The sequence below is a fragment of the Diabrotica undecimpunctata genome, chromosome 4, assembly GCF_040954645.1.
Source record: "Diabrotica undecimpunctata isolate CICGRU chromosome 4, icDiaUnde3, whole genome shotgun sequence".
NCBI classification, from domain to species: domain Eukaryota; kingdom Metazoa; phylum Arthropoda; class Insecta; order Coleoptera; family Chrysomelidae; genus Diabrotica; species Diabrotica undecimpunctata.
The window spans coordinates 28,751,572-28,778,394 of NC_092806.1; the positions used below are offsets into that span (position 1 = coordinate 28,751,572).

The window sequence follows — 26,823 nt, forward strand, 5'->3', positions numbered from 1 at the left end:
AATAGTTATTCCGAAAACGTTCCGTGACGTAACTCGATAGGGTTTTATACTAATATACCTTTTATAAAGGATTTTTTTTAAATAAAAATTTTTAGAAAATGAAATATCTAACCCGTCATTCAAAAGACAAGAAAAATAATGATTTGTAAGTATGCCAAAAATTACCTACATTAGCTAAAATTTTTTTGAAAATTCCAATATTTTTCCTGGGCTCAATTTTGATCCAAAAAATCTGAAAAATCTGAATCAGAGGGTTTTTGGGCATTAAAATATATATTCGTCAATTTTTTCAAATTTTTTAAAGCAAAGGATCGCTCAGGAATTTTTTTTTTTTTTTTCGAAAAAACACATTTTTTTGCGATAGTGATGTCTAAAGAGATTTCTAAATAAAAGAAAGACAGTTAAAATTTGATGTCACTTATAGTGCGTCTGTGTATCCGCTTATATGTATTTCATCCTAACAGGACTCATCAGAGCGACTGTTACAGATGCTCTGAACGTGAAAACAAATCTTTTCCGTCGTAAAGAAGCAACGATAAAATAGTTTCAATATGTACGCTATAGCAACATCTGATAATAAATCGCGAAAGTAGAAATCCGAAGATTTCTATTGACAAAACCAAAATTCAGAGTTTTGCTTTAGATATTTTGTTTCGTCAATAGAAAGCTTCTAATTTCTACTTTCGCGATTTATTAGCAAATGTCGCTATAGCGTTCATACTGAAGCCATTTTATTGTTGCTTCTTTTCGACAGAAAAGATTTGTTTTTACGTTCAGAGCTTCTTAACAGTTGCTGTGATGGGTCCTGTTAGGATGAAATACGTATACGCGAATATACGGAGGCACATACGTGAAATCAAATCTTAACTGTCTTTTTTTTTATTTCAATACACTCTTTATGAGTACTAGAAACCAATTCGCCAAGGATTTTTGCTTAGATGAGGAGATATGTTGTAGAATGCAACTTTTAGATTAGCCGTATCTCTCTTTACGTCTTTTAGCATTGTCTGTTTTGCCTTACAAATTTGTAGAAGGCACAGATTAAAGCAAAAATCTGAATTTTAGTTTCTTCAATTGAAATCTTCTGATTTCTACTTTCGGGATATCGAAATATTTACTTTCAAGTGTCCAACCCCAAATAAAGATCAATCCAGTCGAGTAAAGCTTTTACTATCTTATCCCACTCTAGCCCTTACTGTCTAGTTAATCCATCTTGGGTTAAACATATTTAAGTTTGAGACTGTACAAGAATATTAAGTACCATTAGATATTAAATACCAAATAGTAAATATTAATTAAATATATTGATATATGCACTGTTTTAATATGAGATTTTAAGCATTGATCTTAATTAGGTAAAACTATATTTAGTCTCTTTTCTATTTGTAATTTTCTAGTGAGAACGTTCTGTAAAAAAGACTTATATCGTCGAGCACAAGAACCAGATTTTGTACTCATATTACTTCCGATTACACTGCAAAATGAATCAACTATATACTGACTTAGGTGTGTAGTCAACTTTCTTGTGATAAAGGCTGAATTAGCGAGGGGTACGGGTCTTAATTGTAGAAGAATTCGGCTTATACAGCAGTCCTTGAACCCAAATTAAATTGGGTAATTTAACCAACAGAGGCGGTTACACCTATTGCAGCTTCTTCCACAACGGGCGAAAACGGATCTTCACAACTCAATTGCTAACATAAAATGAAAAGGATAGCCAGAGTTGGCCTATTTATAGGAAGAATATTTAAATAACAAAATGCCGTTGATTTGGTGGGAAGAACTTCTAAAGAATATTTACTATATGTACAAACAAAGAGTGTCTGGAATGGATTAACAGACTAACTGAAGACGATTTTTCGACGAAAATTAGTCAGTTTTCAACTGCTCCAGAGCCCATTCAGCGAACGTTGTCCATAGTAGTTAACCTTCAGCTTTTGGTTGAATTTTGTATGGTACAAGTCTAAATGACGACTTAAAATTCGCTAAGTTGTGGTCTGTGAAAGGCCGAATTCTTGTGAGCGAGGCGAAATCTACTGCTCGGAATCTCCTGCATACTCTCACGGACAGCAGCGATGTTTTCGCTAGATCTTGTATTTTGCATCATACTGGTCTTAGTTGATTGTTTACTGAACCAGTGGACTCAAATTTATTCATCACACTGTGAATATTCCTTTCTAGATATGACAACCGTAAAATAGACGAAGCGTATGGAACGTTGTCCGAAAAATGCATCTGTTTTGATAAAACAATTTTATCATTTGCGAGTATTGTTATATGCCATATCCATCCAACGTAATTCAGCAAAATAGATTGAACAAATAACAACTAATTTGACAAAATGTAGGTTAAAATATTAACTTAATAAAAGAAACTATGAACCAAGCTACAGCTACATACTACCTAAATGAAAATGAACACACGAACCCTGTACCATTAAACAGGGGAGTCGAACAGGGAGATACCTTATCACCCAAACTGTTCACCTTAGTTTTGGAGGACGTTTTTAAAAACCTAAATTGGAAATATAAGGGAATAAACATCAATGGCCGCTACCTCAGTAATCTACGATTTGCAGATGACATAATCCTGATAGCTACTGACCTACAAGAAATGCAAACCATGCTTTTAGAACTACATACCGAATCTTCTAAAATAGGACTGAAAATGAATTTAAACAAAACAAAAGTCATGCACTCCGAAGACACCGTGACAATAATAAACGATAAAGTTATAGAAAAAGTTGAAGAATATATATACTTAGGACAAAAAATAATACTAAATACGGAAATTCAAACTGAAGAAATAAAAGAAGAAGAAAGTTAGCTTGGGCAGCATTCGGTAAACTGAACTATATACTCAGAAATCAACAAATTCAATTACATCTTAGATCTAAAGTTTTTGATGCATGCATTATTCCGATATTAACTAATGCGGCACAAACATGGACAATCACAAAAAAGAATATGAATATACCTACTTAGAGTCACTCAACACGCGATGGAAAGAGCAATGCTAGGTATATCACTTAAGGACAAGAAAACAAATACATGGATAAGACAGAAAACCAAAGTCACCGATGTGGTGCAAAAATCATTCAACTTGAAATGGGAATACGCTGGACACGTAACTAGGAGCGATCTAAACAAATAGCACAGATCAATTTTAACCTGGAGACCATACCAACACAAAAGACCCAGAGGCAGACCTCCTAACAGATGGACAGATGATCTGAAAAGGACTGCCGGGAAAAATTGGCTACAAGTAGCGTACAATAAAAAACAATGGAAAGGAAGACTTGAAGAGGCTTATGTTCAGATGTGGACGTGAATGGCTAGACGAAGGAAAAGAAGAAGAAGGTTCAAAAACATGACCACTACCAACTGTCCAAATTCGAAAATCCCTATTGGAAGACCTATTACATATCAATAATTAATATAACAGCATAAATCAAATTGACTCACCCGTTTTGGTACAATGATACGGAATGGATATACATTTGTGTCTGTTTTACACTCGTTGCCCCAACAAACATCGTCATTAACTTCAGGTATATGGCGAATACTAAGAAATGTTTGAATATAGTATGCACACCATGACGCAAGTAAAATAATACCAACTAGTAATATGCTCTTAAATGCCATTTCTTAACAAAAATGTACCTGATATGCTTTGAGTCCTGTATAAAAACAGACAAGTTGTTTTCTTTATCAATACAACTTACTAATTTTGTATTACAATAGCGTACAAGTATCTGCTTTTAAAATAACGGCGAAAAGATAAAAAAGCATGATACAGCTATATTACATAAGTAATTAATTATACGTGTATTTTTTAGTGCAAAATCAATTATTTTCAAATATTTAGACATGAATGAAAATAAACGGAGAAAGTTCGTTATATCTTTTATTATAGCAGATACCAATAAAAATTATTTACAAAAACAGGAGATACCTTCACATTTTCAAATTAGTTACAAATGTACATTAGTTACATTGTGCACTACTCATTTCAGGTAATGTGCTGTATATGTATAGGAATGATTCAAACCCGAACAAAAATGCATTAAATCCCATTTTAAGACCAAGCAAACTGACATAAATCTACAAAACAAAAATACAAAATACATAAATCTATTCATATGGAGTAAATTTAAAAAAAAAAAACAAAATACATAAATCTATTCATATGGAGTAAAATGCTATAAATCCATACGATGGCAGACTATAAGCAAACTAAGATAAATCGAACAAAATGAAAGCTTTAAAAATTGGAAACTCCGAAATTGAAGACAAAACTCCAACTTTTTGTCTAAAATAATGTTATTAATTAAGTACTATAGTCAATCAAATATTTACTTTTAACTAGGTTTAATTTAATTCGATTTTTGTCGATAATTCAAAGTCATATATTTTGGATTTAACATGTTATGCTCAGTTGCTCCTCAAATGGTCATTCCAAAGCAGTGTCATCATCTATGTTGACCTAAAAATAGCCATCTTTTATATATTTGACAGTGAAGTATCCTTTATCATACAATTTTACTGGAACCAACTGTACTTAGTTATTAAAAAGTGTTCACGTTATATTATATATAGCATTATTTAAACGTTGAGGATCCAGTCACAACCTTAACTAACCATTTTTGTTTTCAACTATTACTACTCGTAATGGGTTCTGTCACTCAGTGGTTTCTCTTTTTCTTCAATGACACCTTTATCTTCAAGTTGTTTTGATTTGTACGAGAGTATCATGAAGTGATATAGGTACTCTCCTGTACTATGTGGTACTCGACAGGAAATTTTCCCAAATCATTAAAAACTCAATCATAGGTACGTATAGTATTTTTCATATAAAAATGCGTGCACGTCACAATTTATATAAAGTGACGTCACTTTTATTTAAAATTGCCAGATCGTCAACCTTAGAGTTCAAATTCTCCTAACACAGCTAATAATACGAAACCCATAAGGAACTGCTCAATCTTTCATAGGCGTCAACATGGTATAATAATCAGAAAAATATAATCATCATTATATTGGGAATTTTAGAATTATATTGATTAAATAACCAAAAACATTTGTTATTATTACTAATATAAATTTTATGAAATAACTCTTTAAGTCTAATATTTCACAAAATAATAATTTTAATTAAATATATTAGACAATTGTACGCAACTGATATGGAAATACTTCAAATTTTTGACGATTCAGCGTGTGGTAAAATTGTTTAAAGAGTTGCCGCTTTTTTAAAATAAGAATTTTGTTTATGTTTTGACTTCTTGCACAATTTGATCATAATATAATATATATTAATAAAAAATATTTATAAATACATATTAAATTTAGATTAATAGCTTTAAAAACGAATTATTGTTGTGTATTGTGATTGTGTTATGCCAAAACAACTAAATAGTCTGTAGAAAGCTAATAAGCTTTCATATAACATAGATTATTTTAAACAAGAAATAATGGCGGGACGTTTTTATTATTAATGCTCTAAAAGTGGTAAGTTTCAAATTTAGAATATATAATTTTGTATTAAAATGTTTTATTATGTATTTTAGTGTGTTGCAGTAGTCTTAAAACTAAGTGTATTTACTGTTAATATAATAGTTTGACAAATAGTTGACATTTTAAAAATCTCTCAATTACTAACTATTCTGATGTTTTGGCAACGCTGTGGGGTTCTGACGTCGTAAATATTGAATGACGTGCACCCATCTTTATATGAAAAATACTATATTGTCCTTTTCCATTCTTCAAAAGAGTAAAAACAATATTCACATCCTGTTTTATACACGCTAAACGTTTTAACAATTTCAATTCAAAACACCCTTGTATATATTTGGTTCTTATAAAGATATTTGTTTATCTAAATCAAAAACAATAAATTAAATAATAATTTCACAATTAGTAGCTTTTCATAACAATTTAATTTATTCACATTGTTTAATTTTGAAATCTGGGGTAGTTATTATAAGATAACTGATGTTATGTTCGGATGTCAGAACTGATGTTATTTTCAGTTTAATCTCTACTTTCAGGTTCTTTTATAACATAATAATTCAAAATACTTATTTCAGCATATTAGGAGTCTTAATTACATTATATATAGTCGTGTTTTATCTTTATTTTTTTCTTCCAAACACAAATCCTATTCTTTCTCTACCAAGTGTCCATATTTTTGTTTCGAGCTTCTTTTCTTTTTTCTTTTCATCGTGGTTACGTACTGAGGCAAAGTGAATACATTTTTAGCATTTGGCACAACTTTCTAATCGCTAAACCCAGTATTTTTCTTGTGCTTATCTCCACATCTTTGGCAACTACTCTAACTGAAATTAGGAATGGACGCCGAGGCGAGACGAACTGACATCTTGTATTGACCTCTAGTTCACTTATGAACTGTAGACTGCGATGTATTGACTTGAACTTCTTCTTCGTTCAAGCACTACAACGTCGGTGGGTCTTCGCTGACTTAACAATCTGCCTCCACTTGCATCGGACCATCATTAGTTCCTCTGCTTGTTCAATATTTAGAGCGGATTTTGGACTGGAGGCATCATTGAACCACATTTCTTTGAACATGAGGCTGGTCAAGCAGTAACTGTTACTGGTGCTCGATATCATAACATGATCATATACTTCTTTCCGCCTAAATTAGATGATATTGATATGGACGATGTCGTTTCAACAAGACTGTGCCACATGCCATACAGCCCGTGAAACAATTCAATTGCTGCGTGAGAGATTTCCTAGTCGTGTACTCTCTCATTTCGGTGATAAGAATTCGCCCTGTAGATCGTGTTATTTAACACCCTTGGATTTCTTTTTATGGGGTTACTTGAAGTCAAAGTTCTAGTACGCGAACAAGCCTACAACAACCCGTGCATTGAAGGACGAAATTCAACGCTGCATTAATTAAATTCAGCGACAAAAAAATGTATATGTGCCAGCAATGCCATGGAGGCCATTTACCTGATGTGCTATTCCATACATAACCATATCATATATACTGTAAGATTCTATAAAAAATTACAATCTAAAGAAAAACATAGTGTTTTCTATTCAATTCAAATCTTGCGTAAATTTTGGGACACCTTATAGATGTCTATGACTGTATGTCAACAAAGTAGAGATCATAAAAAAACGAAAAAGAAGAAACCTGCCGGTCAACAAGTCAACCTCACTACTAAACCATTCAAATTACATTTTTGTTCATCATTGTTATACTTAAATTTTAATAAATACAAAATGAGTACTATGCCAGTAACTTCTTCAACACTTCTACCATTGGGTAAGTAATGTTTACAAAATGACTTCAACCACTTGTTAACGAAGTCATTTTTTCTAAAATATAGCAAATCATATAGTTTCATCAAAGAATATAGTTGGTTTCATATCCTGGTTTCTCCAATCCCTATGATCACATCACGGGATTGTACCTTGACTATGATATTGAAGATGCACATTCTTATTGAAAAGTGTGAAAGAAGCATTTAATGTAATCCACAGTGCCATTCTGATATTACTTTTGTCTAAACAAACACTAAACCCTACATGGATAAACAAACTGCCTTTTAGTATCTGTTAATATTTGCTACTTATATTTTTCTTATGACCCAAACAATTTATGTTGTCTTGATTCTTGAGTGAAATACTTCTTCTTCAAAGGATGCCTATTATAGTGATGTTGGTGACCACATTGGCCCATCTTATTCAATTTACAGCAGCTTGAAATAGATCAGTTGATGTTAGACCAGTCCATCTTCTAAGATTTGCCAGCCAGGATATATGTTTATGTCCAGGGCCTCTTTTGCCCTCAATCTTGCATTATAGAATCAACTTTAGAAGTCTTAATATTAAGTGAAGTTCTAGGTGACTTTCTTTTCTTCTTTTAATTTAAAGGAGTACACATAAAAAACAGTATAATTTGGTATTAGTATACATTATCATAGTAGTAATTAGATGTGATGTCGGAGTTGGCTTATTTTTTGCTAAGATTCCAGTACAACAAATACACTTAATAAAAAACTATTTACTGTTTTGTCTTTTAGAATTGGTAGACAAATGTATTGGTTCAAGAATTCATATCATCATGAAAAATGATAAGGAAATTGTTGGCACATTATTGGGATTTGATGACTTTGTGAATATGTTGCTGGATGATGTTACAGAATATGAAAATACACCAGAAGGAAGGCGTATAACAAAACTGGATGAAATTTTACTCAATGGAAATAACATAACAATGGTAAGCCTATGAAACATAATATTCCACAGGTCTTTCAAGTGTTACCTAAAATAATCCAGAAAGAACACATCTTACTAATGATATATAAAATAAATATAATAAGAACTGCAGATTTTATTGACATTAAAAGGCACTACAGTTTTCTTATCAATTTGAAAATAGAGATGCAGTGTACAGATATTGGATCACATTTTAAAAACACATTTTTTTTCTTATTTTATTGTAGTACATGTTCTATCTGTTCATTCTGTTTGTGCTTTTTTCCTAAGAATTGATGTTTAGTTGTCTTGATTTTATTATCTATCCCACAGAATAAGGATGTTCTATATACAGTACATATATACAAAAATTTCAATTTAGACACTATATACAAAAGATTATTTTTGCCCTACCCCATACATTTTAGTAGAAAATATCATTTTGCAAGCCTTACTTAAAAAAATTAAATGCAACTACCAAATTCCATTTGCTCATATTGGTAATTCCGCGTTGCCAAAGAAAGCAGTGTTATACTTTCTATCATTATCAATAGATAGATAGTAAATGATTCTCATTCTTTTATCACAATCATCCTTTCTAAAGTGTCAGATATATATTGTGTAAAAAGTAAAGGATTTGTTAAAGTAGATCTACCATAAAGGAAATGGTGTTGTTTTGCAACTAATACATTTTATAAAGGGAGTTTAATTGTGTCATATATTAATAATATATTTATTGGCAATGAAAATGCCTCTTCACTTCCTCTGCAACATCAGATTAACTAGGGATCCTAACTATGTAAAGCTTTTTACTGTCTCAATGTTGAATTCTTAATTGTTAGATTTTGTAGCTGTTCTATTTCTGCATTTTTACTTGCATGTATACATTTTGTTTTGGCCTGGATGAGTTTAAGGCCACTATTTTGTGCAGTTCATTCTATTTGATTAAATGCCTCATATCATTGTTGCGATTATGTAAACATAATCTGTAAATACTAGTATTTGTACACTTTTATTAATAATTATTTCTCGAGTATTGACTGTTGCATCTCTTATTATTTTCTCGAGCATTATATTGAACAAGATGCATAATAGAGTGTCTCCCTGATGTATATTAAATTCTTTCATTGCTTGTATTACGAATTCTTGGTGAGAGATGAGATAAGTACACCTACACTTTTTCCAGTACAGCACATACCATTTTTTGCAAAAAAGCCAATTATTTTAAAATCTTTGATTATCTGTAACTTTTTTAAGAAAAATGATAAATTCTCTTCTGAAATCTTTTTCATGTTTCCAATGCTCAAATCTTACTTACACTGCATGTCTTGTGGATATTTGTTTACCTGTAAATGTATTTTTTGTTTTAAACTATCTGTTAGTTATCTTTTGTAGAATATTCGTAAAATTTGATCTTTTCTGACTGTCTGGTAATGTTGCTGTTGCAGTGATAAGCTGAAATGAGATTTTATTTGGATGTTTTCGAAACAATATTACATTCTGTATTTATAAAAACTCTGTCACTTAATTACAAATTGTATACTATTTTATTCAGTTTTAACAAACGACTTTACTCAGTATGGGGTTGTTTAGTGTTTACAGCTATATTATGCTACTGCAAATGCTTTCTCCCAAAAATTTTGCCGAAATGTTCAACATTTTTCAGAATGTGTTTAGTGGGTTCTATTTAATGTAATTCCATGGTAAAGCTGATATACCAGTACAGCTAATATATGGTACAGCTAAGATAGAACAGTTTTATTTCCACTGGCTTCTAACCTTCTGGTCTAGAAGTTTCAGCTATTCAACATCAGTAGTGGACTACAGCACAATGTTTCATAGATTTTCATTTGGAAGATGATATGTTACTGTCTGGAGTGGAATTTGCTCTGCACAGTTTAGCCTATATTTTGAGATGATAATGCTTAACCCTACTAAGCAACAATTGTGAATTTAGCTTAAGAGAAACTTATTCTCATATGGAATGGTCTCCTTATATGCCAAACCATAATTCAATTGAACAAGTCTGGGATTGTCTCCAATATCAGCCTAATTTTTTTAAAGTCAGCCAGAAACATGCAGAGTTTTATGAGGATTTAAGAGAACAGTGATAAAAATTTTGAATTAATGGTTCATGTGATCACTGATATAGAAGATAGACAGTCTTAAGAAGAAGAGAGGGTTCTAAAATATATTGAATGAAATATTCACTACTGAAATCTATGATATTTTTACTTTTTTATAAATTCTAATTTAAAGAATAAAGAATTTTGGTAGGAAAATTTTTTCAGCTTTACCTTTATTTTTAATTTTTTTAAATTTGTAAACCCTTTGCGACAACCTTCATTTAAAAAAATATAATTTTTGTTTTATTTTGAGTAATTAATTATCCACTTGAAAAGACAGCCAGTGTGGATAAATTCCAATCCAGTGTGGATCTAATCGATCTCATTCTGACTTGAATCACTTTTTTGCTTCTAAATTTGATAATAAATTTTGAAACTATTTATATTGCATGAAATATTTTGATAAATTTCTAAACGAATATTTTATTGCAGCTTGTACCTGGAGGAGATATGCCAGAATAACATAATGAGGACATTCCTTGGATCTATCAATATAGTTTTAAGTTAATTTGAATGCGAATTTGTAAAGAATGAATAATTTTTTAATAAATATAATAATATCATATTTGCTTAGTTTTTATTCTCCCTTTTTCTCTAAAGATATTAAAAGCTGAAACGAATAATTATCATATCATATATCTGTACCATCCGTAAATAAGTGGGTAAGTCAAATTTTCGTAAAACAAGATATCTCAATCTTGAAATAGTTCCCTTTTAATTTCGTCAGGTGAATAAATGAGTAATTTAAATTTGAAAGAGTTTACTTAGGAGCCCGTGAATATTTGGATTTGACGATTTATTCGGTATCAGAACCATTATATCGAATTGTCTAATATTAAAGAGTTTTAAATATATGTTTGAAATAATGTATCTTGACTTGACCATCCGTGTACATAATATACAGTCAGTGAATAACTAGGTATGTAGAAATACCTACTTGGGCACGTTGCATTTTGCTTTATTTTTCTTGGTATCTTTAATTACCTGTTTATCAATATAGTTATGCAGTTTTATATGCAGTTAACATAAGAGCCGGTATTTTAACGACTATTAGGTATTTGCATTTAAAAAACCTAAACAGATACTTGTTCTAAATGTGATATTTTCGAAACAAAATTAAAAGGTCTTGAGGAAGGAGAGGAGAAAGACAATTTGAGACAAGAGAGGGATAAACACCATCAGCTCGCAGACAATTCTTACAAGGCAAAACAGGTGGATAAGGAGGTTGCGTCTTCAGACACTAAAAAAAGAGCATACACTTTTGATCTTTACCAGTGTCTTCCAACTCCCTTTTTAACAGCGAACACTGTCTTTTATAAGCGACAAATGTGGACGTTTAACCTTACCGTTCACAATTTAGCAACAAATCAAGTTACATGTTTCATGTGGGATGAATCAACTACTGGAAGAGGTGACAATCAGAGGTGAAAGTCGCTTTCACAAAACTACCAAATCTTAAAGTTATAAATCACAAGTTTTTGGTCAGTGAGCATAGTGTGATACGGATCATGCTCTTATAGAGAAAGAAACGAAGAGAACACACATTAAGATCAATCACCCTAATGACCGGTATTAGCTGGTAAGATCCTGCAAAAGGAAGTATCCATTCAAAGTAGTGGTAATGAAACAAGAAGAATTCTTGGATTTCAGCAGTCTAGGAAAAGGAGCATTAATCATTAAAAAAGTTAACACTGATGGAGAAAAGTTTCTGTGGCAGCCAGTGAAGTGGTTCCAATATAATAGTAATATTGGAATAGTGAAATATAAACATAGTTTAGACGTCTTCTGCCAATTAATAAGGCGAAAAAAAAGACCAACTTGATCTTTTGTCGCTTATTGATGAAGTTTTTCATAATTTTTACCAAAATTTGCCCACTACAGATATGCAAGACTTGGACCTCGATTTGGAAGATTTTGATGCAGATAATCAGTAGTTTTTTAGTTTCCTTTTCCAATTAAAGTTGATGTTGCGTGTTATAAAGAAATAAAGTATAAAAAACTGTTTGTTGTAATAAGCCTCGTGTTATGAAGATACCTGAAAACACTCATTGTAGATATCCAGAGAAGAGATATTTGAAGAAATCCTCGACATATCAAGACAATAGTGTATACTATTCTTTCTTTTTACTAGACTTTCTTTTAGTGTATTTCCTTTCATGGTTGTAAGTTGACAATATTGAAATTGGCACTATTTTTTTAATCATTCTATTATAATAAGTCCGATAAGTACTTAGCCTACCAAAGAAAAACGAAACTTTTGGAAAAGTGGCGGTTTATTTCTCAACATAGTCTCCTTTTAGCTCGATATACTTTGACCCAGCGATACTATAACTTCTTTAACCCGTCTGAAAAATACGTTTTCTCGAGGTCTGCGAGGCTTCCGTGGCAGCGATGACCTCCCCATTCGACTTAAATTTCTTTTTCATTCAACCAATTTCTCCATGGCGACGGCAGAGGTATGAGCCGGTGCATTGTCATTGTGAAAAAGCACTTTTGTACGCCAAATGGGCTCGTTTTTCTGGAATTCGGCCCAATAGTTTGGTATAATAGAGCCCTGTGACCGATTTGTCCTTCAGGTAGTCTATGTAGATAGCCTCTTGTGAATCTCAGAGAATGGTAGCAATCGCCTTTCCGGCCGATAGGACAGTCTTCGTCTTCTTCGGAGCACGTTTTCCGGGTGCAGTTCACTATTTCGACTTTTTCTTGGTCTCTGGTGTGTACCAGTGAGTCTATGTTGCGCCTACAGTTACGAAACGACGTAGAAACTCCTTCGGATTACGCTTAAATAGCGTCAAACACTGCTCTGAAGTGGTCTCACGGTTGCGATTGTTGCCGAAGTGAACAAACGCGGCACCCATCGCGTCACACCTTTCTCATGGCCAAAATTTAATTCAGGATATGACATAAGCGACCTTTTGAGGTTCCTTCTATCTCAGCTTTCTCGAGCACGGGCGATTGCACACACGGTCAAAAAAAACTATGAATCCGATTAGGCTGAAATTTTGACATTAGCTGTGTATGAGAATGTATTGCACGATAGATTTCTCTTGAGATAGTAGCGCCATCGGACGGTGAGGCTAAGTACTTATTAGACCGTCCACGTATTTTATCCATAATAATTCTGTAACTTGGCTGAATGCGGTGGATGGCATTTTGGTACTTATTATCAAACGTATAAAATATATTTCTCTCTCTCTCTCTCTCTTTTCTCGATCTTGTCCTGTTTGGCGAGAACCATGTTTAATGTTGTAAAAACCATTTCGTGAAGTTGTATTAGCGCTTCATGTCATTTGAAAGCGCACACGACGGCCATAATCATAAATAATTACTTCTTCCAGATTTCTTATGTTTAGGATATAAATAAATACGTAATATATCTTTTAAATATAATTTAATGCTAAAATTACAATGCATCAAAATTAATAAATTTTAAAGAAACTGATATAGTTGAACCCACATTGGAAACATTAATAGTTTATTATTTATTTATTGAAGTAACCAGCACGATCATTGTTTAACGAACATTCATTTCCAATAGGAAATGAATTCATTCATTCCAATAGGATAAAAATATTCGATATTTTTGAACTATTAGTTCATTCCATTCTATAGTTATTGGAGGTTACAGTGGGCCTTTGAACATCGTGAAAAAAATATGAAGAATATGTGAATTTTTTTTTTTAATTGAACAGATAATTTTTTATGTTGTAACCATTGTTCTCCATAACCAATGTTTTACTTTGACTTATTTCTTACTTTTTTTTATCAAATTACTATTAAATTAATTTGTAATAAAATATTATTGCCCAATGGGAAGTAAACTATATTATATCTTTGGTAGACTCTGAAAGATCAACAACCTAACAGTAGCCAGCAACATGACCAATTATGCAACAAATACTACTTCTGAATCCTAACCACTTTATTCTTGATTGGTTTATTATCAGCCTTAATTTGACTAATCACATACACTGTTTCGAACTGCTGTTTCCGTTTATGGTTGTGGTCTTGCCTAATATGAACGGCGATTTCTGAAATTTCGGCGAAGGCTTTATCACACTTGCTGCATGCATATGGTAAAACATCAGCTTTTTGCTTGTGCATTTTTTCGTGTTCTATTAATTCGTTTTGGTCTCCGCATCTTACTTTGCATTCAACGCAAAGAATGATTTTGTGGGTTTTCTGAAACACAAAATGAGAATCATTTTAGACATGTAGTGCAGCAAATAGAAGACCTTAATAATAACTAATATCCGGAGAAAAACCTTTGCAATTTTTTTTGCGCTACGAATTAAAATTACGTAAAGCGAATCATTTACGTATAGAGCAGGGCGAATCTGCATTCATTTTGGAGCAAAGTCGTAATGAAATAAAATAGCGATAATTAAATTTTCTAAAAGTTACGACTGGTTAAAAATGCTTTAATTTATTACCCTTGCTGCATAATAGCCATAAATACAAAAAATTGGGCATTAATAGACACTGTATTAAGCACATATACCGAAAATGTGAAAGTGAGGTTTGGTTGACAGTAAACAAAACATCAGCTGTTATTTAAATGTGTTTCAGCAGTGCTACCAACGTTATCCTACATCCATTTCCATTACACATGATTTTTCCATTATATATTCGCGGTTGAGTTTACCGAAAGTACAAGCTGAATATAGCCGCAAATATAAAAAATATTTCGATTTGGCAGTGTTGGCATGTTTTTAGAATGCATATGTTGTATGCTTCAAATATAAAGAGATAAAGCTTTTAAAAAGAACATTTTGATTATACTATTTTATGAATTCTGCAATTTTTAATTTATATGAAGCCATAACGAGTAAATATTTGTCTCTTTCGAGATTAATTGTAAACATCTGTTGTAATCTGGCAACTGCTGATTTGACGATTGCCAAATCTATCCCCTAATCTATCAAAGGGTAATTGCTAAATAAATTCTAATAATTAACTGCAATAATTCTACAAAGAAACAAATATTTACTCATTGTTGATTTATATAAATCAAAAATTGCACAATTCATAACATAATATACAAAGTGTACTTTTCTAAAGCTTTATCTTTTTATATTTGAAGCATACAGCATCTACATTATAAAAACATGCCAACACTGCTATACCGAAATTTTTTGTTCCATGTTTGACATTTGCGGCTATAATCAGCTTGTACTTTCGTTAAACTCAACCTATATTCGCTGTTATGCGTGAAAAAGGGGACAAGTCAATTTTTGATGAAAACGGGATTAACTCAAATATAGGTTAAAAAAAAGTACGTTTTAATTGTGGGTAAAAGGGGACAAGTCAATGTAACTGAATTTGTATGTTAAGTTGATTGTTCCAAAAGAGGCACTTACAAAATAGTACATAAAATTCAGTGTAAAAAGGAATATGTTAACATATTCCTTTTGGCACTGCCTATATCAGTATTTCTCTTAGTGAATAAAGAGACAACTTGACTTGATCTTCAAATGTTGATAATCACTTGGAAGGGATTATACCAATGCAGAAAAACTTTCCTTTTGCTAAGTAATAAATAATTATATCGAAAGTAGGTACAAGTAGTATAAACTATGGAAGAAATTATATAAACAAAAACAAAATGTGCATTCAGTGTAGCTTTTTGTTGCTTGTTAATATCAATTTTATTTTTGTTGCATTGTAGAGCACCATGCCAGAGGTAAGTCTAAGATGTCCTACGCCAGTAGCGTTGCTACTTCACTTCCAGATGAAAAATATGATAGCTTTGCCAAGGACAACGATATGGTAGAAAGAAAAAAGAGAAGAGCTAATTCAGAAGAAGATATAAATAATACTTCAGTAGACGAATATAACTTAGACGGGAAAGTCCGCGAGAAAGTTAAAAAACGCACGAACAAAGAAACGAGTAAAAATGAGACAGGAGAGATGAGAAAAACGAAATTTTGGTCGTATGTTACAAGAACTGGAAAAGAGATTAAAGAAAAGACTATGCAAGAGCTGAAATTATGTAGAAATAAGTACAAGGAAAAAATAAAGGACCAAGTTCGCTTGCAACTTTTCAAAAAATTCTGGGAAATGGGAAGTTGCAATCGTAGGTTAGAATATATAGCTGCTCTCATGGATGTTAAAGAGAAGAGTTCTATGCGAATTAGGTGTTCTAACCCAAAAACAAACAAAGATACCGACAGCATACCATAATTTATCATTTTCCTGTTCATGGCATTCATTCTGTTGTTTGCAAGGACTGTTTTATGAAAACTTATATTAGTAAGAAATTCATAGAAGTTACAGCAGCGAAAAAATGTTCTCAAATATCAGGCGTAATGACATTAGACCAACGAGGACATCATGAAAATCGGAAGAAGGTATAAGATGTTGAGAAAATAACGGCAAGAGATCACATTTTATCTATACCCTTATATGAAAGTCACTATACAAGAAGTCATTCATTGAGGAAATATTTACCTTCACACTACACACTCACTGCTATTTATGAAGCTTACAAGAAGATATACCCAGATAATTTTATTAATCGTAAAATATACGAAAACATATTTTACAGCTTGAACATCAGTATAAAGAAACCTAAGAAAGACACATGTAGTACATATGACAAATTAAAAATGAAAATTAATATGTGCAAGAATGAGGATGAAATAATACAACTAAAAGACGAGTTAAACGAACACCATTTACAAGCTGATCAAGGATGTAAAAGCAAAGAACATAAATTTCTGACTAAGGATCATGCTAGATTAAAAACTATTACTTTTGATCTCCAGCAATGCCTGCCAACACCAGACCTCCAAAGCGGTAAGTAATTTTACAAGAGGCAATTGTGGACTCTTAAGTTCACGACTGTGACAACTCACAAGCTCACTGTTATTTATGGCGTGAATCTTTAGCAAAACGGGGCGGAAATGAAATAAGTTACTGCCTATATCAATACCTTACAAAAGATTTAGATCCTAAAGTCAAACACCTAATACTGTATACGGACTGCTGTCCTGGGCCCTGATTCTATTTCATTTCGATGTCGAAATTTAAAAGCGACTACGCCATGACAGTCGCAATTGCTAGCGATTCTCATTCATTTCGATTGTAGTTAAAACTGGGGATATTTACTTTATCATTTTGACACTGCTGAAAATTTGGGTTGGCCCTGTTGTTTTTATTGGCTGCACTACGCTTGTTGAATGTTTGTTTTGTTTACGTTACGTGAACGTCTTTTTTTTCTTGTTTGAGTTGTTAAATCATAAATATTGGCCATTCTCAATTATATTTTGAATTGAAAGAAAAGATGGCAAGAAAAAAAAGACGATGTGGGAGATCCTTAAGTTATAACCACTAAGATTTGACTTAGTGGTTATATTCTAATATATTTTTAAATTTACTGCAGCTTAGTAATACTAACCCTAAACATTTTGGGTATCCTAGAGGCATAAACACCTTCTTCCAAATATGGTTCTAATACCCTTATTAAATAATTTGCAGCTTGTTTATTAAGCCGGAATTGCTGCCTAAATTGAGCATCACTTAGTGAAAAAGAATTTTGAGTATCCCGTAACATTCTTCTTATCCTCCGTTATGAGCGTCGGATATCTATCCTCTCTAATTCCTCCAAAACTAGCAAATGTCCGTAAAACACAGCCATATTAATACTTTTTGCCTCAGTTTTCCTTGCAAGGATCAAAACACCGCCTACCTAAACTGAACCTAAGTTCACTTCTCCCAGTCCAGTCAGTCATGTCAGATTAATTTCGACTCGAAATGAAATTTCAACCACTTTCTTGAAGTTGAAATTAATTTCGATAAGTCGAAAATTAGTGACGTCGTTTGGTTAGTTCAGCTGAAATCCACAAGGTTCGCAAAGTCGCATTTCGACGTCGCCATATTAATTTCGTCATGTTTTGAGTCGAAATCTCAATTAGAATCAGGGCCCTGGGCAGAATAAAAACAGTTTTATAACAGCAGGTTGTTTAACTGCTTTACAATGTCATGCAAATTTAAAAATTATTGACCATAAGTTTTTCTGATGAGATTTCTACAAGAAGAAGAGAAGAAGCACTACAGCCCAAATTGAGCCGTGGGCATTTCTTGCCTCCACCCTTGCTTGTCTGTGGCTGATCTTCTCCATACACGGACTCCTAAAAGGGCTTGTGCGTCGCTGTTTACTGTGTCTTCCCAGCACTTTCTTGGCTTTCCAACCGGTCTCTTTCCCTGCATTCTAGCATTCAGTGCTCTTTTTGGTAGCCTATCCACTCCTATTCTCATCACATGTCCGGCCAATTGCAATCTTTCGATTATCCTCTGTGTTATTATTATTATGTTCAATTACAAGGGGGGTAAGTCATATGCTGATTTGTGAAAAACGAGGTAAGTCAAACAAATATCGCTTTAAACATATTTTGTTCCCAAATACTCAGCGAAAAATGTTAATCCATTTAGGAAAAGTAAATGTAAACAAAAATTTCAAGTAAATTATCATTCTAAACAACTGTAAAAAAATCATTTTTTTTGTAAAATTTTAAATAGTTTTTCTCGTTTTCAAGTTTTATGACTTGTCCCCCTTTTCACGCGCAACAGCTTATTAATTATATAAATTTAACTATAAAATGTAAAGAAATAGTAGATATTATAACTTAGTAAGTATCACATTTGGATTCAACAACCAAAAACACATTAGAAAACAGTTAAAATATGTAAGCATTTGCAACTTTCTTTAGTAACAGCCATTATTAAAGTAACGATGCTATGAAGAAATCACTGTGATGTAATAAAAGATTATTAATAATAAAATACATTACCTGGTAATGTTTACTCAATCCACTTGGATACTGAAAATTGCCTCTACAAATTTCACAATCATATATTACATCAAAATCACCTTTATTATGTACTTTTCTACGATGTTCCGACAAATATTGCTGTCTGTCAAAACCGGATCCACATATGTCACACGCTACTGCGTGGGTTATGTAGTGATCCATAGTTTCACTCTTTGTGTTAAAAGTCAGCTCACAAACTGGACAGCATAGGCCTTTGCTAATATGGGTGGAATATTTACATTTGTAATGTGCTATGAAAGTATTTCCCAAGTGCATAGTTTCATAGTGGGATTTTAAGCAATTTAAGCAACCATAGGAAATTGAACACACCTCGCACGTGTATGTATCTAAGACAGAGTTGGATTTGCTTGAACACAGAAGTAGTTGTAAAGTAGAAGATCTAACTTCATCAGGTATAGGTGTCCTTTGATCTACTTCTTCCTCTTCATTTTCCACTTGAAGAATGATCGTTTCCTAAAATTTTATTAATATTATAAACTTAAGACTAGAAATTAACGTTGAATTGCTATAATGAATGAAACATATTCACCACTAGATACCTGAAACCGAACAGCATTCTCATCAATGGATAGAAGCATATTTCTTTAGATCTAAAGAAGGCGAGGACAGTACCATCTACAAGACAGGTCATAGCTTCGGTGTTTTACAATTCGGAAAAAACTTTGCTGGTACTCATAAAAATGTTAAAACCATAACTGAAAACGCTAGCATTGAAGAAAAATATGATTTTTCATTAGGATAAAGCACCTGTCGATAAAAGTATCTAGGAAATGAGGAAATTAAAGAATAGTTTTAAAACATAGAAATTTAAATCCCTCTGACTTCTATCTGTTCTCAATACTGAAGACCTTTATAGCGGGTCAGCACTTTTGGTAAAATTAAGAAGCCATGGTACTCTAAATTAGTATTTTGCAGAATTTCCAGCGAGGCTGGAATCTTAATAAGATTGGAAAACCACTAAATAAAATGTAATGATAATAGATGAGATTATGTTCATGAGTACAACTTATTTGAAAACATAAAAGGTCATTTTCAATATCAGAGGCAGAACTTCTTACTAACAGACGAAAAAACAAGCAATACAAAGATTTCATGATTATGTATTTTGTGGAAAGAATAGGAGTCTGGATTACGGAAGATCTGAATCAGAAATTCGCTCAAGAATAGAGCAATCAAGAGCAGCCTTTTTGAAAATGAATAAATTTCTGAGTAACCAAAGACTCAATCTGCAAATCCGATATCGGATGGTAAAATGTTATATCCACTCTAGACTGTTAATGTTGACTTAATGAGAAAACTGGAAGCTTTTGAGATGTGGCTTTTTAGAAGAATTTTGAAGATACCATGGACCAATCATATTACAATGAAATGGTGTTGCACAGAATGGGAAGAGACAGAGAACTTTTGACCACCATCAAAAGGCGAAAGACAGCATATTTGGGGCACATACTTAGAAATGATAAGTACGAGTTGTTGCAGCTGATTATGAAAGGTAAAATCGAAGGAAAAAGGGGTCCTGGTAGACGACAAATATCCTGGCTGAAAAACATTCACGACTGGACCGGGTTAAACACACAGACGCTCTTAAGAAAAGCAGACGATAGAGACGAATTTGCAATAGAATAGAAAGAATAAAAGGGACAGGCCAATAACAACAGTTAAAAATATACTAAAAATATCTACTATAAAAATAGAATCCAAAACAAAACACTAAGTAATACTGCTAAAACATTTGAAATATGAAATAAATATGAAATTTACCCCATCATTTGGATCTTGCTCCTCGCCAGCAGCAAAAACTTGAGAAGATAAAAAAAATGGCATCATTGGTTGAATTAAATCACTGCTATCATCATTGATTTCCGTTGAACATGCATCTTGTATATGTTCAGAATTGTCTTGGGTGGCATAGTCAAGCTCAGTGTATTGATGGTCGTTATATTCTACTACCGCATTTTCATCATAGATGTATTCTACAAGAGGGCCTAGATGGGTGAAACCCTTTAGTTCTGAAGTATCACCATTATCTTCCAGATATATTATCTCTGGACTAACATAGTCAATTTCTTCATGATCTAGAAAATGAAATAAACAAATAAATATACACTTATGATATGGAAGATTGAAAATATCAGTACAGAATAAGATTCCAAAACAAATAAAGAAAACAGAAGAACAACCACTGCAAAAATCGTGATCGCGCTAAAATTGTCCAAACTTTAGGACAACCACAGTAACAATCATATATTTGGTTTTTCCAACTTTTCTATTTATTTATTTATATATGGCATCCTTTTCCTTACAATTTTTACAAAGTTACAGCTTAAAAACAATAAATTATTAAAATAACAATCACAAGTTTTACAAAGTTACACCTTAACAACAATAAATTATTAAAATAACAAACACCTCAGAATAATACAAACATATAAGAATAATACAGATGTACAACAAACTTATTGTAAGATACTTTTTAGTTGTTTTTTAAACAAACTAATTTTGGAGTCAAAAATATCCATTTATCTTGGTAGGCTAGTAGCACTCTGGACCAATTGTGTAGTTGGTTCATTGATACCATAATTAGTGTGGTGAAATGGCACTGAAAAAATTTCTGATTGTCTGTTGCTTCTACTAGGAACTTTAAGACTAACAAGTGATAAGAGTTGAGGACAATCTATAAAAGCATTGATAACTTTGTGTAAGAAACATAAATCTAACAATGTCCTCCTTGACTCAAGTGTTGGTAAGTTAAGACTATCTCTTACCCACTGATAGTTGTATTCCTTTCTCCTGTATCCACTCTTATAGGCTGCTACCCTCAAAAATTTATTCTGGACTCTTTCAATCTGTTGAATGTAACAGTGGTATGATGGGGACCATACAACTGATCCAAACTCCAGAATGGGCCTAACGAGACCACAATAAAGTTTTCTAAATGTAAACAAAGACAGGTCCACTGATGTGCGTTGGATAAATCCCAGCACTTTTATCGCTCTATTTGTTACTTGGTTGATGTGGCTTGAGAATGACAGTTTAGTGTCTAACCAGATTCCCAAATCTAATACTTCATTTTTCGAGTTATTTATGTAGTAAACAAATTTAATTGGATTTCTTTGCCTTGAGAATGTCATTTTATGACATTTGTTTATATTGAGTGACATTTTGTTTAAAGTGCACCAATCATAAAACGATTTAAGATCTTCCTGTAATATAGCAGCATCATTCCAGGATTGAATTTTTCTAAACAGTTTTACATCGTCAGCAAACATTCTCTTTCTAGTGCAATACTGTTGCTTGAGCGAGCTGGCAAAATGGCTGGATTTCTAGTGTTGTTCCTCCAAGTTCTGATCTTCAACAAATTTTGAATGTCCCTTTTTCATTTCTCTTTCCCATCTTTTCCATGGTCCCCTTTTGGTTTTCCGTCCTGCGTTTTATTATCAAGGGCTCTTCATGACAATCTGTCTTCATTCATCTACTATATAACCGATCCATGGGAGAGTCTGGAGAATTCTAAGCTAGGTATTTCTTTGAACAGTTTCCCACAAAACACATTGTTGCAACCATCATACTCTAGTCTCATAAGGTTTATAATTACATAAGATAGATGTAATTGAGATAATCATCTCTTCTAGGTATGTTGTTTTGCTTCTGAGAATGAGTAACCAGTCATGTTCTTTATATGGTCTGAACATAATCCTACACTGATGTTTCCAAAGTATCTCACTATTCTTTGACATGTTTCTAAAGCATATCTTTAGAATCTTATTTTTTGGTCCATGTTTCCAGTTGGAAACTGGTCCACATTTCCAAGTTGCAATGGAAAAAACTAATGTTCAAACAAGGCATACTTTTGTGTTACATGCTGACATTCCTATTATTTCTGCTTCTAGCAATAATCACCATTTGTAACTGCGATTGTTAATTTGTTTTGTAAAGTAAAATTTTTTCAATGAAAATTTGTTGTAATTATTTATTCTAAATGTAATACTTTTTGCATATTCTCATTTTAACAAAAAATGTCTTATATTTTGCATACTGTGACATAGAGAGTGCTATCATCATCATCATCAATTAGCCTATATTTGTCCACTGCTGAATGTAGGCCTCCCGTAAAATTTTCCACCTATTTCTATCTTGTGCTTCTTGCATCCAGTTTGTGGTGATGAGCTTGATGTCATCCATCCATCTAGTCGGTGGTCGGAGAGTGCTATCAATCACATGTTAATAGTAAAAATTAACTGCAATACTTTCAGTGCTGTAGCTACAACAAATTATTAAATATGACAACCTAGCGGAAAATGGAATTATTAAATGTGGTTATTTTATTGTTAGATTCACTAAAAATTACAATACACTACTGTGACTATTTTGAGCAAAAATTTATATTTTTTATCACATTGTTAATGTTTTTATGAGAAAAAGACAACACTTATGAAATTATTAGGTAACAAACAATGCTAGTTTACAGAATCTTTTATTCTATTATTACCTATTGATTCTTCTCCATCATTGAAGTCCCCTGTTTGCTCAGACATAATTCAAAATAACCTAAAACATATCAAATTCTTGAAATTATGTTTGTGCTATAAAACAGATTTAAAAAATACCAACTATATAATAGTTTCAAAGATAAAATCTAGTTAATAAATAGACTAAACAAGAAAAATAGTTTAGTTTATCATTTTGCCTATTTTGTGTGATTAATCTGCCAATGGCATAACAAATGTGGCAATACTTAATGATATTTCTACAAGACAGACAACTTTTACAAAGAATTAGGATATTATTTATATGAGTATCTTAATACACTAGAAGAAATGTAAATAATGCATTAGTTTTAGGATTAAGTATTATCCATTAAAACAGTAACACAAACAGATACTGCTCATGTAAGTGTGAGAAGGGATAAAGTTGTTTGCATGTTTTTTAACATGTTGAGATCAGTGGCGCACCCAGGGGGGGGGGTTTGGGGTCCCCCCCAGGACCCTCCAACCACTGTTACTCACACATTTTAAGTACATAACATATCATATTTTATGATGGAGGTAACATCATAAAAAAATTTTGGTGACCAAACCCCCCGAGGGGCAAGATGTGCTACTGGTTGAGATAGACATGCAGATATCATAAAAAGCATCGAAATAAACTGTCTAAGATGGGTGGGCCACAATATGCAGATGGATTAAAGTGATACTTCTAAAATAAGCAAGCTAAATGGGCCGGTTGGAAGAAGAAGGGAACAACCTAAACATTCTTCCATATGGAAATAGTTTAATAGGTATGTAATTCATTTTTTTCTTTAACTACTATAAATGTTGATTTAAGTTTATTAAATACCTATATGTAATACTAATATTTACCCTTATTATGTGATATATGTGTATAAAGAGAAGTCTTTCTTATGACTTAATCAGTAATAGCAAAATACAACAATAATATTATGGCCAACTACACAGCAAGAGTTGATTTCTCAGTAGAGTTGAGAAAATAGTAGAATACCAATAATTTTATCTCAGCCATTAGCCACATATTTACTCTACAATCAGTTATATATTTTATTAGATCAAGACATAGTTATTAGCAGTACGTCCACAAAAGTTAAAGTTCTCAATATAGTTTTCTTAGCCTTTTAAGGTATTTTGTACTATCATACAAAATATGTTTTCTGCTCACATTACATCAAAAGTGAAATTCACTGTATATTAAAAACATCAATGTCTACTTTTTAAATTCAAATAAATACATAATGTAAAATAAAAAAATTAATGCAATAGGAAATTTATGTAAAGTTATTTGCTTTCTAAATTTAGATTAACAACCCTTTGCCCTTAGAATAGGATACGTTTCACGTTATATTGGCTGTAAGATAAGCTGAACACATTTTATTTCATAGTACACAATACACATGTAATGATACCATACATATTGAAATATTGATGAATTCAAGTAAATTGGTGTCAGTTCAAGGATATGTGAAGTGAAACTTAATTCAAACAGTTTTTACTTACTATATTTTTGTTCGAATTTGACTAATTTTATTTACTGCCTATTTAAACTATTAGATATCAATTATTTTGGAAAATTTTTTGATAGAAATGTATTAAGAACATGTTATCAAACAACTGTCAACATTACAGATTACGGTATCGCATATCGTACGTCATTTTCTTCTACGTTTTGGCAATGGGGAGAGGGGATTAGTCAAAAACCATAACCAAGGCATCATTGGCGTAACTGAGGGTTATTATTTAACTTCCTGAAGGATAAGTTTTGTCCTTCTGTGACTATCTAAATTTTTTAGTGCTACAGGTACCATTATAGTTTTCCAATTTATTCGTCATTGACAGCAAAACAGTTGTTCATGCTTTCAAAATAATCGTTACGAATAACTATTATAAAATTGTAGAACTATTATTTATTTTCTGGATAACTGGATTACTGCTAGCTTACCCTTATTTTTAAAGATTCAATTGAGTTATTGTTGTTTAGTTGGGAAGTTTTAACCTGTGATTTTAACTTCTATCAAATTGTTCTTAGATAAATATATACCAATATGCAATAATTTTACTGTGCCTATATTTTATTTTCAAAAAACAATTGTACAACCAAAGGACCAAACTAGTGTACTTCCAGTTGTTTTCCATTTTTCATATTTGTCTTTTAGGATCCCCCTACGCAAATAATTATTACCAACTGACTCTGCACGTAAAATAATAATATACAAAACGTTTCTAGTAATAATAATATAACGGAATTTTTTTTGTATCAAATATACCTACGAATGAGGATCAATAAAAAGCGAATATTGCTTATGACCAATGTCAACGAACGATCGGACGCACCTTGGGTCTTTCGCCTAGGGTAATTACCTGGATCTACACTACTGTCTTTAGGCCAATGCTAACTTACAGAGCTTTTGCTTGGGTACAAAAAGTGCTTTCCATTCAATTCCTTTCATACATGTATGAAAATAAAAATATACATTTTCATCAAAATATTGATTCAATCCTTCATTTACTATACTCCTATTACAGGTCAAATGTTGTTTATATACAGCAAACGATGCACCATATACCTATATACCTAATTCTGTTTCTCTTTCTGCTCTCTCTTACCTATAGCATTACATATGTAATGAGTGTGCAGATTGACTCACATATAAATTTGTAACGGCGAACGCGTGTATAGAAGTATAACTTCTACCGGCAGTCACACTGGACTGTCACACCCGTTCTTTTACAATTTAATGTAACAATTTACCTAAACACTTACATTTTAGTAGAGGCGAACTAGTTTTTGTTAAGAGTAATGTATTAAATTGGAGACAATATAAGCAGTTATGAGTTATCTGAGATGTTTTTGTTGAATGTCAAGAGAGAATTAAGAGAAGAGAGATGATGATGTTTCAAACCAGAGACGTTATGAGATTTTAACGCAAACTCCAGGGAATCGTCTTCGGGGCCATTCTTCAACAATGTGACATACGGTCTGTCGTTGCGCATCACAGTCACACTCAGGAGTAAGGGCATTTCCCCATCTATATAAGCTGTCAGCACAACTACCGCTGCCTGTTCTTATTCTGTTTAGCGTTGTCCATGTATTGAGGGTCAGTTCAAAGCCTGGCGGTTT

General features: G+C 32.3%; 3 protein-coding genes across 3 annotated transcripts in view; 1 reads left to right on the forward strand and 2 right to left on the reverse strand.

Annotated features, from left to right (window-relative positions):
• Window positions 1-3,671, reverse strand: part of LOC140438188 (juvenile hormone epoxide hydrolase 2-like) — a 28,392-nt gene extending 24,721 nt beyond the window's left edge. The window contains exon 1 of the mRNA XM_072527899.1: window positions 3,465-3,671. Coding sequence (XP_072384000.1) covers window positions 3,465-3,644 — 180 coding nt within the window. The 5' untranslated portion in view covers window positions 3,645-3,671. The remainder of the gene's footprint in view (window positions 1-3,464) is intronic.
• A 3,466-nt stretch (window positions 3,672-7,137) lies between these two features.
• LOC140438189 (U6 snRNA-associated Sm-like protein LSm5) lies at window positions 7,138-10,925 on the forward strand. The gene is made up of 3 exons (XM_072527900.1): window positions 7,138-7,299; window positions 8,060-8,256; window positions 10,793-10,925. Exons 1-3 carry the CDS (start codon window positions 7,257-7,259, stop codon window positions 10,820-10,822), a joined length of 270 nt encoding a protein of 89 aa, XP_072384001.1. The 5' UTR covers window positions 7,138-7,256; the 3' UTR covers window positions 10,823-10,925.
• A 2,809-nt stretch (window positions 10,926-13,734) lies between these two features.
• LOC140438190 (uncharacterized) lies at window positions 13,735-25,354 on the reverse strand. The gene is made up of 5 exons (XM_072527901.1): window positions 25,203-25,354; window positions 23,684-23,742; window positions 20,956-21,269; window positions 19,153-19,647; window positions 13,735-14,542 (listed from the first exon to the last, which is right to left on the reverse strand). The coding sequence occupies exons 2-5, from the start codon at window positions 23,727-23,729 to the stop codon at window positions 14,261-14,263; spliced, it is 1,137 nt and encodes a 378-aa protein (XP_072384002.1). The 5' UTR covers window positions 23,730-23,742; window positions 25,203-25,354; the 3' UTR covers window positions 13,735-14,260.
• Window positions 25,355-26,823: the final 1,469 nt, after the last annotated feature.

Excerpts from the sequence above, each read along its gene's own strand:
- LOC140438189 (XM_072527900.1), top strand. The coding sequence starts at position 7,257 with ATGAGTACTATGCCAGTAACTTCTTCAACACTTCTACCATTGG. Across the intron at positions 7,300-8,059 it reads TTCAACACTTCTACCATTGG|AATTGGTAGACAAATGTATT; the intron begins GTAAGTAATGTT and ends TTTGTCTTTTAG. Across the intron at positions 8,257-10,792 it reads ATGGAAATAACATAACAATG|CTTGTACCTGGAGGAGATAT; the intron begins GTAAGCCTATGA and ends ATTTTATTGCAG.
- LOC140438190 (XM_072527901.1), bottom strand. The coding sequence starts at position 23,729 with ATGTCTGAGCAAACAGGGGACTTCAATGATGGAGAAGAATCAATAG. Across the intron at positions 19,648-20,955 it reads AGCAAGATCCAAATGATGGG|GAAACGATCATTCTTCAAGT; the intron begins GTAAATTTCATA and ends ATAAAATTTTAG. Across the intron at positions 14,543-19,152 it reads GATTGAGTAAACATTACCAG|AAAACCCACAAAATCATTCT; the intron begins GTAATGTATTTT and ends TTTGTGTTTCAG.